Here is an 18,124-nt window from a genome sequence, read left to right on the forward strand (position 1 = left end):
TCTTAAGGGTACAAAATATGTAAAACTTAGGTGTACAATACAATTTTACTGTTAAGTCTTAATGTAATACATGTATACAACTACAGTTATAACAGATACACTGTATAGGCTAAAAGACTGGTCTTTTCTATTGAATAAAGTACATAAAATAGAACAGATTTTGTAATGAAATGTAAATGCACGTTTTGATGACCTGAGCTCATTAATATGCTCATAATATAAATATTCAGTCCTATTAAATGTCAACAAAGAAAAACATTAGTGGAAAATAATAACCCACTCCTGGACAAGTTTAATTATTAACAAGAACACATTTTATGTTCAACATTTCTTTCTCCAAATACACGGCAAGTAGGAAAGGGGAGCCAGAGTACCATTCTGGATATTCCAAAAGCTTGGGCCACTTCATACTGAATTTTTTTTATTTTTTTAAACTTTATTTTCCCTATATTTTGGGCTAATCTGAGCAAGAAGCCTCATATTTGAAGACGTTAAAAATGTCAAAGTGGTTAGTACCATATATTTACCCTCAGTTTAAAATTTGAAATTAATTGTTAATTTAGAGGATTGGAATTTCTCTCTAATATGTGATCTGCAGGTTGATCTGCATTAGTTTGCTTATTGTATGAATATTTGTGTCACTTTAACAAGAGTTTGTATTACATTAGAAAAGGAGGAAGACAAAGACTTAAGCTAAGCCACTGCTGAAAAAAAAATGCCAGTGTTATAAAAAGACAAGGCCAAGACAACATAAGCTTTTTGCACATTGCCATAGTCTATAGTACAAGCTTTTAGAAGTGCCAGTCTCTTGAGAAAAAAACTTAGACATTTGATTGTTTAAGATTACTGTAAAGATGTTGCAAGTTTTCAAGTATTTCTTTTGTGTTTTTCTTCCTCTCTCTGGAAGAAGCATTTTAATGCCAAAAACAGGGGATACATTCAAAAAGGGACAGTGAGGCAGCAGTTATATCAACCAGTATTTTAGGCACAAGTTACCCTTAATAGATTTTGTACATAGAAAATAAACACTGCAACAATATTCATTCTATTTTGAGATATGAGCAAATCCTCTCTGGACTTGGACAAGAAATTACGAAAACAAGTTATCTGTCAACAGAATAACAGTTTTGAAAAAACTATAACAGCAGCTTTGATGGAAAGCCTAAACTCTGCTATAGAACTAACAATGAGTATTAACAAACTACTGTATTTCCTCTTTTCAGAGAAACAACACATGATTTTGAAGGTATTTCAGCTTTCACGACAAAGGAAAAAATTACTAATAGCATTTGAGATGCATGTAAATTAGCTTATCAGCAAGAGTGTTTAGTGACTGCATAGCGCATACTGGGATTGCAGACTCCTGAACCATGTCAGTGCTATGCACCTAGAGGATGAGACATATGTTATAGTAGCAGGAAAGCATTAGAAGTAATTAGTTTCATTAAGAAAAGGAAGATGATAGCTCTTGTTAAATCAGCTTGGTTTAAATATGTACTTTCTGAAGCCCCAATACGGAAAATCATTTAATATTTCATTTTAGACAGAATAATGCAATTTCTAACAAGATATACTTTTCATGGGTAATACCAGAAATTATATGCAAATTATTCCTTAAAACTAATGATTGAGTTGAACAATTCAGTATGTTTTTTCCACGATTGCTTTCCCCTTTGGGCTCAGGATTTTTTTTAAATCTTAATACAAATATCAGATGCGAACACTTCATATCATCGACAGTCTTTCACACATTTTTTTCTTTTACTGTATTTATTCACTTACTATGAACTACAAGCTACACATTTTAAACAGCTTTTTCAAAAGACATACATTTTAATAGCAAGAAAGTGATTTAAAAATACCCTACAATTAGTAAAATGAAATAAAGTATTAAAAACACAGTCCAATTTCAACAATTATTTCAGTAGCATGTATCAACGGATACACTGAATATTGAAACACATTTCAAGAAGTATACATATTCAATTACTACATCTTTCAGCAAAATATTTATGTACTCCGTTGCAGTCTTATAATTTAACAAATACACTTGTGGCATTTCAAAGCAATGTAGTTACGACTGAAACTTACATTAACCAAACCAAAATAGTGCTCATTGACTGGAAATTGTTCCGGACCAATCTCTTTCTCCAAAGCTGAGGCATTGGCGCCCTAGAAAAATCAAAATCAGTAAAATATTAGTGTGGCAACTATGCAGACAGTCAATTTAACTAGTTGAGAAAAAGAAGTAAAGCTTTTTGGCAAGGATAAATGACTTGTCCCTGAAAATTGTAAAATCAGTAACTGAAGCCATAGGTGGCAGCTCATACATGTCAGAGGCATCTAAAACACAGTCACAAGTATAAGTCTGGCCACAGCAGACATCTGGGGCAAAGAGCTGTTGTTCAAGAATGAGCTATGTTTTGTATCATTGGTACTGAGACACAGTAATGCTTTTCACATCATATTTCAATCCCAATTCTTAGATTTGCATACTGTCCATTTAGCTCAGGCAAATGTTTTAGTTGCCAAACAAACACTTTTTGATTTATTTTGATTTATGTGGGGGGGAGAGAACGAAACCAACAGAACAAACACCAAAACCAATCAACAAAACCCTGCTCACAACTACAGACCTTGCTAACACCAAACCAGTATCTTCAGCTCTCCCTCACTGAAGCTCTCTAGTCAGGAGGGAGGAAAACAAAAATAAATGATACTAAATATTGAAAACAGATGAAACACGTTCCTGTCTGTACTTTGGAGGGGGGGAAGAAAATGGAGTTTGTGACCCAGCTCAACAATTGTACATGGCAAATTAAACAAAGTTGTTCTGTTACTCTATTGCTTAATGTGAAGACAAGCTTGTAGGCAGGATAATATTAGCCATGAATGCAGAAAAATTGGTCCTTTGAGCTCTCTGTTAGATTTGCACTCTCAGGATGCTTAGAATGTCCACAAAAATCATTACACACAGGTCTTAGAGCAGACAGCAAGTCTTCTGTGCCATAACTTAATACTTAGATACTTATAATAAAGAACCTAACACTCCTTTACCACCAGAAAATTATTCCAACAAAATCCAAAATACCTTAGATATATGGGTTTCCAAATTCATTCTGTTCAAAAACACCTCAAAGTTATATAATTTTCATGTGTTTTCATGCAATTACACTGTTTTGATGTACTGTATTTACTATTTTCAGAGCAGATCTTCTTTAATAACAATTGCATTAATACAGTATTGCAAAGCAGGTGATACAAGGCCAAATGGTGAGCTCCTCTTAACAAGTGTGATTCTCATACTGTGTAGCACATTTCAGAAAAGGTTAAGAAATGCCAATTGTTTGTAAGAAGCAAAGAGATTGGTCTGTCTGCCTTACACTGAAAATATAAAATGTTCAAAGTGCTTTGTTAAATACCTTGAACTTTGTAATATTAAAAAACAGCACAGTACAGCTAGTGTTGGTGTGCATTACAAATGCTGCAGCCTTTGCCCAACAAATCTGTTGGGTCTGATCCTCAAAAATAAGTCAGAGAAGGTAACTTTTGTTACTCTGTGCTTCCAACCAATGACTGTTGAATGAAATGGTGCAATAAACATTGAGTTTCAAAAGAAAGAGAGGCTTTTTATTTAGAGACAGAAAAACCTCTACACTGGAAAATTCAGAGAACAAATAAAACTAGCTTGTTTCTATGAGCTCTTACACTGATTGCTCTATATATACATATCTCCTCTATCAACTAATACATGAGCATAAATATTCCAGTCTAAAATCAGGCTTAACTGAAGCTAAAATAGCACATAGTATACAGGAAAGAATCTTAAAAACTGATGCAACTCCTTCCCAAGAAGTTGTTTCTTTACACCAAAGATGCAGCAAATAGCTCCGGACATTACAACAATAAAATTAAATAAAAATTAAAAATTGCATTAAAAACAGTACGCAGGATTTCACAGATTAATTACAGACGGGGGAGGGAGACAGAATTAAAATCAGGACTGTTTCAAAATGTATAAAATTAAAATGAAACTCTGTTACGTGGTATCTCATGACGTGACTGTGGTACTGCAGAACTTAAGTACGATTACACAATCTAGCTTAGTAGTTCTGAAACTGGATACACGTGGTCAAAGGCCCATGAGGTGGTAACAACTTTAACAAGAGCAAAAGATATTGTAACTCCACACTTGCGACAGTACCGCTCTGCTCCATTCACAACAGGGCCCGAGCTGCTTTTTCATCGGTCATATCCCCTGCAATTTTCCAGTATGATAAAGCCTCTCCTTTACTGGGGATTTGGCTGCAGGGCTTACTACTTCAGCAGCTGTTCTCAAAAGGTGATGTCGGTGGTAAGGAAAAGGGGTACAAAACCTCATTTAACGCACTCCACAACTTCTGAATATTTAATTTGCAGCCTTATTAAAATATACCCATGAACTCTGACAAGGTGGATATTATTTACAAATAAACTATATAAAAAAGGAACTGTGGAGGCCTTTTTATTCTATTGTTAAAATCTCTACTTCTTTAAAAATAAATAAATTCAAGAGCAGACTTTTAGGAAATTCTCTTTTCTAAGCTACGGTGGAGTAGCTGCTTTATTCTATCTTTGGAAGGAAGAATATTATGGTACAAACTTTGATGTTTCTGTTTTGTAAAGACTTCTACGCTGCATTTGGTTTTCCAGCACAATAAAGATCCTGACTCGGCAATGAGACAGACCCGCTAAGATACTCCAATATTGTTTTGGTTTTCTGATTATTCAAGGCTGTTTCATTCAAGGCTTAGACTTTCACATGATTTCAAAGCAGGGCATTACCTATGTTTGAATGCAGTTGTTTATGAATGTTTTATTACTACAAACCAACATGGATGTTTTACACCAATATAAAAACCCTCAAGCTACTTAGACTTTCCTCTACAGCTCTCTCTTTGTCTGTCATAAAGGATGTTATTCCTGCCCCTAAAGTAATCATTTATACTGTGCACAGTGTGCTGGTTGCAGAGAGCAAAAACATAGTATACAACAGAGGCTGGAAATGCATGTTCACATCTGACCCGTAAAAGCTATTTTAAAACCTAACTATCCCTCACTATAAAACGTTTCCCATTCAGCATTGAAGTACACAGTCCCAGCTGACTCTCCAATTATGCAAATACAGATGCAGAGAGAAAGCACGGCTGACACCAACAATTATCATGGTACCATATGATCTTCTGGACAACAAGACAGCAGAGGTTTAAGGCAGTAGTGGAGTCTATCTCTTTTCATCAGCCAAGATGGACTTACAGGACTTGGGATCTAGACTTGGGAGATTTCAGTCTGTGATGTATGCTGCAGAGTATAGAATTTCTTCCTCCACCACTTAACTGGAATGTGGAAGATCCCAAAATTAGTATCTCTTTTTTGGGGGCTTTCTGAACAACTCATAAAATAGGTGCTCAGTCCCCACACAGCAACTTGGCTTTGACATTGTGCAGGGGACAGAAAGGAACATCATCAACTTTGGTCAGTACACTGACCTCCAGTTTCCCTACCCTCCTGAGCAGAAGCGTACGAGGTCATTTCCCAGAAGTGGGAAGAAACGGAGGCACAACAGAAGTACAAAAAAGCTCATATTGCAATAGTACTGGCATTTACCAGTTTTTGCATCATAGAGTCATAGAGTCATAGAATTATAGGGTTGGAAGGGACCTCTGGAGATCATCTAGTCCAACCCCCCTGCCAGAGCAGGGTCACCTAGAGCAGGTTACACAGGAACACGTCCAGGTGGGTTTTGAATGTCTCCAGAGATGGAGACTCCACCACCTCTCTGGGCAGCCTGTTCCAGTATATATATTAGTAATATATTAGTAATAATATATTAGTAATAATATTAGTAATATTATTAGTAATAATAATATCATATTAGTATAAAACCTATATGTCCCCAAACACTGCCTTACACTACCCTCCTTCCAGCACAGAGATAATTATCCAGGCATACAGAACACGTATTTGTCATAGTTAACACAATATAGCTTTATAAAGTGGAAAGTTCGGTAACTGAGGTGTATACACAAGAACACAACATGAAATCGAGATTTGCTGAACTTTTACTTGTTATTGAAAATGATCCTGGAAACAAAGTTAAAATATCAATGACTCACACATAATAAAAGTTAGGTATAAAGCTGAACTACTATACACTTCATCCTATATTTGACTTCAAACTGATATGAGATAAATCATGACTAATCTTAGTTTAATCATGTTAAAAATCAGTTGAATGTTTATTGCTTATCTCACCCAAGTTAAAGAAAAAGGCTATATTACTGGATTTATCAACGATCTCCTTAGATGCTAATTTCTTAAGGAAGGGATAAGAATACGTGTTAACCATGGAAGGCCTTTAATTAAGTTTCTCAAATATTATTTTCAAAAGAGCTCGAGGTTTCTATAAATTAACACATTTAACATTAACAAATGAGTGTTTCATTTCAGTTTACTGGAATCAAAGCCCAGAAAACACAGTGGGAGAGGAAAGTGTAGTATCTTTTAATTAAGTATAGTTGAATTTTCCTGATTTTCAAGTTTTACAGATACACATTTCCTCAAAGTTCTAAAATAAACTAAAAAAAACCCTGACACAGTACATTACAATGGAAAAGGGGAGAAAAATAAATAAAGTCCAGACTTATGATCTGGTTTTGTGTTTGTTTAGTTTTTCACTTGCTAAAGCAATAGTACTGTTCAAAGCCGGTTCCACTTTTATCATTGCCTTTTCTCACTGCCTCAGAGGTCACACTATTGTGGTGCTACATGTCGAACTAGCACTCCTGAGACACACACTAACAGCTAACATATGGATAAACTAATTGGAGACAATCTGTAAAGCTGTTGGTGCTTATGATCTGACATACACACTTTGGGTTTCAGAGGGGTTTTGACAGACTAGTTCTAGGCTGGCTCTGTGGCAGAACACCAGCTGCAGCTGAACTATGTTGCTTGATTCAGTTTCTTCCAAGAGGAATCTAATTTGTGTGCTCTAAGACCACTCCAGATGCAAACCAAAGTACGGTAAATTGGGATGCTTTGGAGAATCTCTTCAGAACTGCACACACCTTACCTGAACTAAAACACTAATGAAAATGCACCCAGCACTTGCCTAAAGAAAAAAAAAAGCCACCATACATTAAAAATACTGTCTAAAAGCGTGTCAGCAAGCAGACAAACAATTAAAGAGTCCTACCTTGTTGTTATCATCCACCCTAGTAGGGAGCATTTATCTTACAAAGACGTGATTCACAAACAGCCTAATGTGCTTTGAAGATTATACTGGTGTCAGTCTTATTGGGGTGGGGTAGGGGGAGGTTGATTTATCCCTTTCTAGAATAAATATCAGTTGATAACTCCGTGGGTCATCTTTTCAGTAGTTTGCTGTAACAGCTTTATCCTCTAGCTTTATTGACTTGTAAATACCCTGATTAAAACCAAAACTTTCACATTTAAAAGAAATTTCTTATCTCAAGACTTCAATTTGTTGTCAAAATTCTGAAAATCCATTTCTCCCTTCACACATGTAGTATGCTAGATCCTTCCCTACAATGCTCTCTACCTCCCTCAAGAAGCAAGGAAAGACAAAGATAAAAGGTGACTCACATAACTAAGCCATGTTGCATAGGTATATGTAAGCCCAATTTTTCAAACGTGACCTTAGCTATAGGTAAGTGAAAAACAACAAAAACCCTCCCACAACACAGAATTTTCATTCTTCCTAGTGACAGAAAGGCATTACAAGTAAAAGGGAAACTCACTAACCAAGAATAGCAATGTTTTCCTGAACAAGAATAAAACATTACAAGTCTAAAATTAATTTAATTATTTATAATTGGCAAAGATAAATGTCAGTATAGAAGCACTCATTTACTAGTTTTTTCACCTTTTTTTGCCGTGTATTAGAAGATTCTTCCTTGTCTGTGCCACTAGTGAAAGTATACAGAATGTCATAGCCTACACTAACTAATACAATGTGACTGATGGAATCTTCTGCTAAAGAAGAAATACATAATTCTACTCTTCCAGTTATGTTTTACCAGAACATGTGAATTCATACTTTTCCATGTGTTTATACGAATCAGGATTAAGAACAAACAGAATGGCTATATTAAATGAGTTTATATCTGGTGCTTCAACTGCTAACCAAAATGGAAATGCATACTGTTTCTAGCCCAGGAAGCAGAAATGGAATATGCTGAGTGGGATTCAATAATCCTTGCTGTTCTTTTACTTGCAATAGAAAACACATTAGTAATACACAACTTGATAACCTAACTATGAAATATTTGGATAGTTTCTGTTCATATTTTTCAAATACTTACAAATAGTGTTATTTTCTTAACTAATTAGTTTAAGACACAGTCCTGTACATTCTAATCATGGGCAGCTAAGACAAAAGGGCTTTTATTTAGTACAAAGCAAAACCATCTCTGCCTGGGCAAGGAGAACAACAGCATAGCACAAAATTACCTTCTCTTCACTTTTGGTATGTCTACCACACCCATCTTTTTGAGCCCCACCGAGCAAACACAAACTATTTTTCTTCACAGCAACTAGATAATAGTCATACTTCCTTCTGTTTCAAATACTGAAGTCAAAGATAAGTTACGCTCACATATGAGGCTCAGAGCCTCATCAAGACCAGGCTTGACAAGGCTCTGAGCAACCTGATCTAGTTGAAGATGTCCCTGCTTACTGCAGGGGAGTTGGACTAGATGACCTTTGAAGATCCTTTCGAACCCAACACATTCTATGATTCTATGAGGCTGAGACTTGGAGAATTAAGGCTTTGGGCTTGTCTTTTTCATAGAATGGATCTTCAAAACATGAAAAGACATAATGATACTTCTACAATTCTTCCCCAGTTGGTGCCAGACTTGACATGGACTTTATCTACTACCTGCTCAATACAGAATGAAATCATGCTGCTAAAACCTAAAATACTGCAAACAAGGTAAATCGTATTTATACTATATAATTCCAGAAAATTCCTGGGGGAATGCTGTTTATGATATCAGGTGCCTTTGCTTCAGTTTCCTCTGATCAGATGGATTTTCAATAGCATCAGTGCAACACATCTCATAATGACACTTATTAAGTGGGGTCCCAAAGGATCAAAACTGTTACCTTCAAAGACTTTTAGTTAAAGGTTGAATTACACTATCAGACAAGACAGGAAGTCTGTGAGATGTATTTAAAAGAGGATATGATGGTGACTTTAGAAATCTTTCACTGCCTAAAAAGTACAGTTATAAACACTATATTCATCTTTTAGAAAAATCAGACTTACCTAATCACCCAAAATGCAGAGGGAGAGAAAAAAAGGACACATTTTCTCAACCTCTTTTGTTGATGAACTGCACACTGTGGTGTGTTTCACATGCTTTTTTAACCTGCATAATTCCTGTTTCATAAAAAGAACTATGTTGCTTTTATAATTTCCCATTTTCATGGGATTATAAAACGAATTTGAGTTTATGAAAAATATTAAAAATCCTTTCCATTTCTGGTCTATTTATGTTAATACACCACTCTGGTCCTACACTACAAAAAGATATAGATATTTATTTTTTTCCCCCTCAACTGAAAGATCAGGTAGACCTTACTGAAAAAAATAATTTGTTAAAAGCATTTAACTTTAGCAAGCTTCCTAAGCTAGGAAAGCCAAAGTTACCCCCCTATACAGGGCTTTTATACACCTCTTCCCTTCAACAAATTTGAAAGAGAAAAGTAGACAATATCAATTAATGGACAGACATCCTTTTACCACTTTTTTTTTTTTTACAGAATCTTTCCTATAAGTTTCAATGCAAATTAGTTGCTTCAGTAGTTTAAAAAGTAAATACAAAGACTATATAAATGACTCATCTAAGCATTCAAGATTTTCTAGTAATAGGATCAGTTATTCCCACTGACAGAGCTAAGAATTCTGTCTGCAAGACTAGAGCACAAGTTTGTAGTCCATTGTTTCTCCGTGCTTAGAACTTGCAAGATGAATATATGTACACATACAGGTAAAAAGGAACATCTATGTAATTGAAATTATCCAACCAAGTTATATGCCAACTAAATAATTCTCTGTGCTGGTAAAAATACTGCTTTACAGCTAGACAACTTCAGGATTTTTTAAATCGTGTCTCATATTTGACATTTGTTTTATATTACAGTCAAATTCACATTTTGATGTAAATTTAAAACAAATTTGTCTAAATTAATTAGCATACTAAGCAGTGTCACAAACCTAGTATTTTAAAGAGCAAATGTACAGGCTCATCTTTTATTACCATATTGTAGCATATTACATCTACAAAAATTATTATGATCAATGCTACAATCATGCTTGGATCTTAGTGTCATATTTATCATGAAATATTCTCCTGATAAGAACTCCAACAGATGAGTGAACCTCCCTACTGTGGTTTAAGCTCTTACCACAACTGTGTAACACATACTTCTCCAAAATTTCATGTGCTTGCAACAGAACCACCACAACAGAACATGTGCCTGAACACTCCAGTCCACTGATCAAGGCAGATTCAGGTCATGATGCCAGACTGAAATGCAGTGGCTGAGACATAGCACATGTTCCTTCTTGCCAACCCTGCTACATAAGCAAGTCAGACAGCTGGATAGAGGAACACCATAACACTGCTGTTTTCTCTGTGCTACTTTAGTCCTCTCCTCCTCTGCTTTTTTTTTTTTCCCCTGTCACCTCCTCACTTTGAAGCTATGTTTTCCCACAACTTTTCTTTCCTTGCTGTAACTCTCAGTTCTCACTTCTTCCAGCATGAGTCTTCTGTACATTTTCCTGTGGAATCTGTTAACCTGATCATCAATTAACGTTTAAGTATTATAATTTGTGCTTCAGAGGAGACAGTGCAATTAGAAGGAACAGGAGTGTGTACATCACAGCCATTTCTGGCTGACTGCAAACACTGGCAAACATCAATTTACATGAAGTGCAGATTTCACAATCAGGTTTGAAAACCCTATTGTAAACAAGTAATACCCTAAGCAGTAATGAAGTCCATGTATGTATACCTATCTCACAGTTAGTTATACAATTTTCATGCAATTAAGTGCTTTTATAGTGCCTCTCTGCTATGACATCTGAGGTAGGTGCACTGCAGCCTTCCCTCAGCTGGGCACTTCATGGTCTGTTCCTTATAAGCCACCTTTTTTCCCCCCCACATTCTTGTTTGAATTTAAGTACCTCCAAGACCTCTCCACCCTTGTCAAATGTGACTGAAACAGGCAAAAGGATACTGGTGACAATACCCTTAGGCAGGGGACAGGCAGGAAAAGGACAACAGCCAGCCATTCAGCATGATTCCACAAGTCTTACTTCTTTCAAAAACAAACAAAAATTTTGATTGTAAGATATGCACTGACTTCTCATGCAGAACACACTGTTACATCATACAAGCCACATCTAGCTATGAACTGTGTTTTCAATGCCAGTGTTGGGGGGCTGAATGGATCGCTGAAGACATTCAGTGGCACTGACCCTGCATATAAGATGTTAAACTGGCGGATAGAGAAAGGAACATATAGACAAATACCTGAAACATGAAGAAAGGATTTTAATGTCTAATGCTACAGCTTCTAGATTAACATAATTTTTAAATTTCATTAAACTTTTTCAGGTTGTGCTAACATAATCAACCAGTTTCTAGAAGAAACACTGAAAAACAAGTACTACTACCATTACAACTTCTGTATGTCTGAAATCGTCATCTTTGTAGCTTTTTGTAGCTTTTATGGTACAAAGATAATTTCTATCTTCTTACTTCAGCTACTATAAGACTTGATACCTTTCAACTGCTGGCAAGTGTTTGCTGAATTCTAGACAACAGAAGCAAAAGTCAGAAGTACTAGGTTCAATCTCTATTTTATGGTGAGTATAGCTTGGGGCACATCATCATTGCAGTTAGCACAGGTTACTTTACCACTTCTCAGCCATGCATAAAAACCCCATATAATTCAGTCAAGTAAGACTTTGTCTGCAGTTTAATGCATGGATGAGGGTAAAAGACCAAATTCTACTTTTACTGCAAAGACATTAAAAAAAAAAAAAAAAAGACCACACACTTTTAACCTCATCCATTTTGCAACAAGAACAGTGGCTAAACCCTAAACCACTCAAGGGGAAAGGTATTTTCCAGTGCTTTTCCACAATCTCCAGCCATGTAATTACGACTTACTACAGCACAAGGAACCACGGGAGTGGTGATGTAGAGCAAAGAAGTCCAAGGAAGCTCAAAGGGATGCAACGCTAGGAGGCAGTACTACGGGAAGAGCTCTGCCACCACTAGTAGGAACACTGGATCAAAGAACTAACGAAGCATACAAAAGAACCATCTCTTTGTAGACAGAATGTGCTCTCGTAAGATCATCTCAAAAGGCACTGTGGCTAACAAACTAAAAATACTGGAAATCACTCTTCAGTGTACCCATGCTACCTGACAGTACTGTAAAATGTAATATATTGCTTTCTAATATTCAGAGCTTGAACAACAAAGATAAGATGCATAAAATATAAGTGAGTCGTACAAGCAAAACTTGAATTTGGATATAAAAAAGGAAGTCATGAAACACAGGAATGCGATGGAAGAGCTTCTTCAAGATAGTTCCAAACTGCTCCGTTGCAGATTATAAGTGTACGTGCCTGTTAGATTTGTGTAGGCACAAACTGTCTCTTGACAAAAATTGCCTGTTGCTGGTTTTGTACTAATGAAACACAAGAAAAGAAGCAACAGCCTGAGAGTTCTTGTAAGAGGCACAGGGAAAGGCAAGAAAAACTTGTAAGAATTTTTAGGAAGTTGTCTGGCAGTTCATCAAACAGTGGGTTGACACAAAGAAGAATTGCCAGGAAAAAAAATATTATTACTCACCAATTATATTCCTTTTTTGTTTTTTTGCAAACATTTATGCTTAAACATGAGTATATGACTCTTGTTAAAATCAAGAAGATCTGCCTGACCATAACCACATTGTTCTAAACAACTCCACAGTAAATACCACATGCTTCTTCACACTATCTTTACCAAAATATTTTTAAGCACAATCTTATATTATCTACTAAGTGTTGAAAAAACTTTTACAGCAGGTATCCTATGCTAGCTGTCCCATCTCACAGCTCATGCATCATAAAGGCACAGGAAAAACCTTATGCCTGGAGTTTATCCACCTTGGTGCACATGATTATGATTGGACAGATAATAACTAATTGCCATCAGAATTTCAGCTTCATGGATATAGACACTTTAGTTAATCAAAAGAAGATCTTTAGTTGAAAAAACTGGTTTGGGGTTGACCTCAACATTAATGACATAATGTAATTTCTAAAAACCATACATATAGAATAATGTTAAACTAGCTGCTGAGCCAGTCTAGACCTACAACTTCTATGCTGTCCAGAAGCAGAAAAGTGAGGTCCCATACTGGACATAAATCAAGAGGCCAACACTGACACAAAGGCCTCTTGTGGGTCAACTGTGGGTGAAAACACGTTAGGTAGAATGGCAATAAAATGAGATCGTCCTAGCTTAAGGATCAATCACATTGACTCCTCAGCAGTCTAACCTAAAATCTAACTACTTCAGATAATGAAAACTCATGAAGTACATGGTATATGTCCTACAACACTTGGCCATATAAAGATCTTTGCGTACAGCTCATGAATTCAAGAAGTCAGACTCTCCAAGTCCAAACAAAAAGATGTGATCTCCCACATCAGAAAAAACATTACTCAAAATTCTCATGAGCCACCTGTGAAATGTCTGAGATGTTAAAGCCTCTTTGCAGCAAGATTTACGAAAAACATAAATCATTTTCCAACAATATAAAATGGAAGCATCTCCCACTATTTCACATTATGATATGTTATAATCCCAATGCAGCAAATCAAGAAAGTAGATGACAGAGTGCATTTTTCCTGTTAACCATCTCTTCCCTTCCCCTGTGGAAACAGATTTGGTAACAGGAATATTCATTTGGCTGTGGAATACGTACAAAAGACAACAAATGCAAGATCTTCATCTACGAACCACCAACACATCTCTTCCACGACAAGCAGTAACTTCTACTGACTAATGGATATTTCCTTCCTTAAATTCAGCATTCCTCCATCAGTGAATCTACTGAGCTCCTCACCCCTCTTTAAAAAAACCCGAGAGCTTTATCACACCTGTGTATCTGCTTATAGCTCCAATTTATCAAGAGAGAGAGTAATGAAAAAGCAATCACTGCAAGAAGCCTCCTATCAGGACCCGGATCGATGCAAACAAGTCAAATTACATGCCAACGGGTGGAACGTGCTTGGCTGACCAGATCACGCGGGATGCCAACACTTTTCCGGGTAACCAGAGGAGCACCCGCCTGCTAATAGGCAAGGCAATTACAGCCCCAATACACGAGTAAAGTACTCGGAGAGCTGGCGACAATTCCGAACTGGATCGGGAGAGAAGGGCACTTCTAGAAATCCTGCCCTAAAAACACCCCTGTACTAAGCAACCCCGAACTGCAGGCAACGTCCTAAAGCTCTCCCTGCCAGCTTTCGGCACACTTCGGGGCAAAGCCGCGCTCAAAGCCCACGCACTATCCCCTCCACAGCCGAGATTCCCCCCTCGCCCGCAGCCCAACCCAGTCCCGTCAGCGTCTGCACCAAGGCTGAGTCTCCCAAAGCCGATTAACCCGGCTCCGCTGCCGATCCCCGCCCACGGCCGCGCTCCCGCTCCCCAGCCGGGGACGCCTCCCCGCCGCCCCGTCCCCACGCCGCCCGCGCCACGCACCGCCGGGCCACCGCCCCACAGCCCCCGTCCACCGCCCCGCGTCCCCACCCCCGGGGAGCCGGCAGGGCGCGAGAGGGCCGCCCCGGCCCCTCACTCACTCACCATGGTACAGATGGAGGCGATTTTGGAGACTGTCATTAGGATTTCCATCCGCCCAGCGCCATCTTCCGCCCAATCACAGCGCCGAGCCGAGAGGAGCCGGGCTGGGCCGGGCGGGAGTAGGAGGGGAAGGGAAGGCAGAAGAAGGCAGGCGAGGGGGGCGGCCCTCAGCGCCCCCGCCAGCGCCGGCCGCGGGGCGCGCGCGGCCCCAACGGCTCTAACAGCCCCAACGCCCGGGGACGCGGCTCCCCACCGGTGCCACCGACGCTGGCTCCGCGCGCCAGCCGGCCCCGCGCGAGCCCGGCCCCGCCTCCCGCCGGGCCCTAGCGCCGCCGGGTCACCGGCCCCCGCCCCCCGGCCGGCTCCGCTCCGGGGCTGGCTCCGCCCCCTCCTGCCACCTCCCCCGGCGCCGCCAAACGCGCGTGCGCGGCGCGGAGCGGGCGGGGTAGGTGCGGCTTCGTCCCCCTCACGCCGGTCGTCGCGCCACAACATGGAGACCCCGCCTAGACTGGGGTGTCCGGCTCTGGAGGCCTCGGCACAGGGAGGACATGGACGTGTTGGAGTGAGTCCAGCGGAGGGCCACGGAGATGATGAGAGGGCTGGAGCACTTCTGCTGTGGGGACAGGCTGAGAGAGTTGGGGCTGTTCAGCCTGGATGAGAGAAGGCTCCCAGGAGACCCTATTGTGGCCTTTCACTACCTGAAGGGGGCCTACAGGAGGGATGGGGAGGGACTCTTTATCAGGGAGTGGAGCTATAGGATGAGGAGTAACAGTTTTAAACTGAAAGAGGGGAGATTTAGATTGGATATAAGGAAGAAATTCTTTCCTGTGAGGGTGGTGAGACACTGGAACAGGTTGCCCAGGGAAGCTGTGGATGCCCCATCCCTGGAAGTGTTCAAGGCCAGGCTGGATGGGGCTTTGAGCAGCCTGGTCTAGTGGGAGGTGTCCCTGCCCATGGCCTTTCACGAACTGGATGATCTTTAAGGTCCCTTCCAACCCGAACCATTCTGTGAGCACGGTGGTGGGTGTCAGGGGCCTCTCTAGCTGCCGTCAGGGCTCTGGCATTACTTTTCTTTTTTTCTTCTGTGGCCCCAGAGCTGAAATCCAATGGCTGGGGCTGGCAGTGGAAGAGTTGGGGGCAGGGAGGGGAAGTTGGTGAATGTTTCTTTAATGCAAATGCTGAGCTGCTTCTAGGGAAGGAGTTCCCTTGTGGCTTGGGGAGGTGAGGAGAGGGAAAAGACATAACTCGTAGCCAAATGATAAAAGCAAATTAAAAAATAGAACTAAGAAAACTTTTGCCTTCTATCAGCTTAATCACTCTAATGCCAAGCTAACTTCAAAGTGACTTCTGACATCTGAACAGTGGTTGTTTTGTCAAAGCCGTTCCTCTAGGGTCCCTCCCAGGAAAAGAGGCATGGGGAGGCATGTACCTATGAATTCCTCTCTTCTTTTTCTTGCTTTGTCTCTATATTACCAGCTCTTTGGTTCCCGCGAGTCCAGGATTTGCATGCCCCAGCCTCAGACATCTTGGAAAATAAAGCTGATCAGTGGAGCAGTCACATCAACTACTTGAGGTGTCTACTTGGGAATGAGATGAATTATCTAGATACGCCTGTTCATCTGTGAACTATAATGGAAATCTGGGTGACTCGTTCAAGATGTTGCTGTCCACATTAAAGAAGCATAAAGCTAGCTAGGATATAGAATCATTTAGGTTGGAAAAGACCTTTAACATAGTTGAGTCCAGCTGTTAACCTAACAGTTCCAAGCCCACCACTAAACCATGTCTCTCAGCACCACATCTACACATCTTTTAAATAACTCCAGGGATGGTGACTCCACCACTTCTCTGGCCAGCACGTTCCAATGCTTGACAAGAAATGGCACTCCCCATCTTTTTTTCATATATGGGAAACTTCTAGCAGATCAAGTTGCATTATTATTAAGAATAACGTCTATCCACATAAGGCCTAGATCATAAACACATCCTTTCACTGTAAAAAAGATATTTTAGTATCTATAAGATTAAATCATGATACTTTCCATGATCATCAGAAGTAAATACTCTTTAGCAACTAAATTAATGGAAATAGTAAATTTTCCTTCAGCTGAAACATAAAGAATATGACTTTAGAAAGTCTTATAACTGAACTCTATTGCAACCTGAAGTATCCTCAGTTAATTATTTTATATAATACCAGTGATCTAGAAGTGTATGTTTCAAAAGTATAGTAGCTGAGAAAATGAATGCCTCTTGGATGACTACATTCAGAAACTGTTGCCACAGAAACCATGGGGGAGGACAGCATCAGGAGAATGAGAAAGCATAGAAACAAAAGAAGTGGATTGGCCATTTATGCGCAAAAAAGCAAGAACGGATATTTGGCTGGCTAGAAGTGTCAAACCTTCAGTTATCCAACAGTTCATCTACTGAAATACAACACTGCAAGATACATCTGTAATACGGTTCCTTACAGTATTAATCAGACATACTACAGGAGATACCCCTGTACAATACAGAGTGGACGAAGTCTTCAGAAAATGATATGAAGAAAATATGACAGCATACTGTCTCCCCCAAGCAGTAACACAAAAAGCAATTGCACTATTGCAGGAGCTTGTAAGATTATCTGGGAGATAATTCAGTTTGGAAACAATTACATGGCATCAAGTGGAACTGTACAGGCCATAGAAAACTGCAGGCATCTTGAAAGGCACTCAGACGGAAAGTCAGAGATTGCCTTGAAGTTTCTTCCTACCCATAAATTAGAGAAAGAAGGCAAAATATACTTAGTGTGAAGTGCTGCTTTCTGTAGTTCCAAGGGAAAAATTAGATATTGTGGAGTATTGGACCACATTTCAAATAGAGTGGGGGATGTATGGCTATGCGGGCGTGCATCTGACAGGTGTGGGCTAATGGTGGCTGGAGACTAAGCAGAGCAACTGGGAAGATGCTAAATTAGTAACATAGAGAGAGACATTTTTTTTTAAATGCTGTGTAAACTGAGGTGCTGTGTTATGAGCAAACTGAACTCATGCTACATAGAATGAAGGGAAATACAGAAACACTTTCTATACCATTGACCATTAAAATGAGGTAAAATATAAGGCAATGAGTAAGAGAATTGGAAATTACCACTTAATTGTCATCATTAAGCCCCTTGGGGTGATTGGAATTATTCACAAATG

General features: G+C 39.3%; 1 protein-coding gene across 2 annotated transcripts in view; it reads right to left on the reverse strand.

Annotated features, from left to right (window-relative positions):
* Positions 1 to 15,324, reverse strand: part of USP12 (ubiquitin specific peptidase 12) — a 43,557-nt gene extending 28,233 nt beyond the window's left edge. For both annotated transcript variants that reach the window (XM_063331712.1, XM_063331703.1), the window contains exons 1-2: positions 14,940 to 15,324; positions 2,092 to 2,172 (exon numbers count right to left, since the gene is read on the reverse strand). In XM_063331712.1, coding sequence (XP_063187782.1) covers positions 2,092 to 2,172; positions 14,940 to 14,987 — 129 coding nt within the window. In that variant the 5' untranslated portion in view covers positions 14,988 to 15,324. The remainder of the gene's footprint in view (positions 1 to 2,091; positions 2,173 to 14,939) is intronic.
* Positions 15,325 to 18,124: the final 2,800 nt, after the last annotated feature.

The sequence above is a fragment of the Chroicocephalus ridibundus genome, chromosome 1 (genome assembly GCF_963924245.1).
Source record: "Chroicocephalus ridibundus chromosome 1, bChrRid1.1, whole genome shotgun sequence".
NCBI classification, from domain to species: Eukaryota; Metazoa; Chordata; class Aves; order Charadriiformes; family Laridae; genus Chroicocephalus; species Chroicocephalus ridibundus.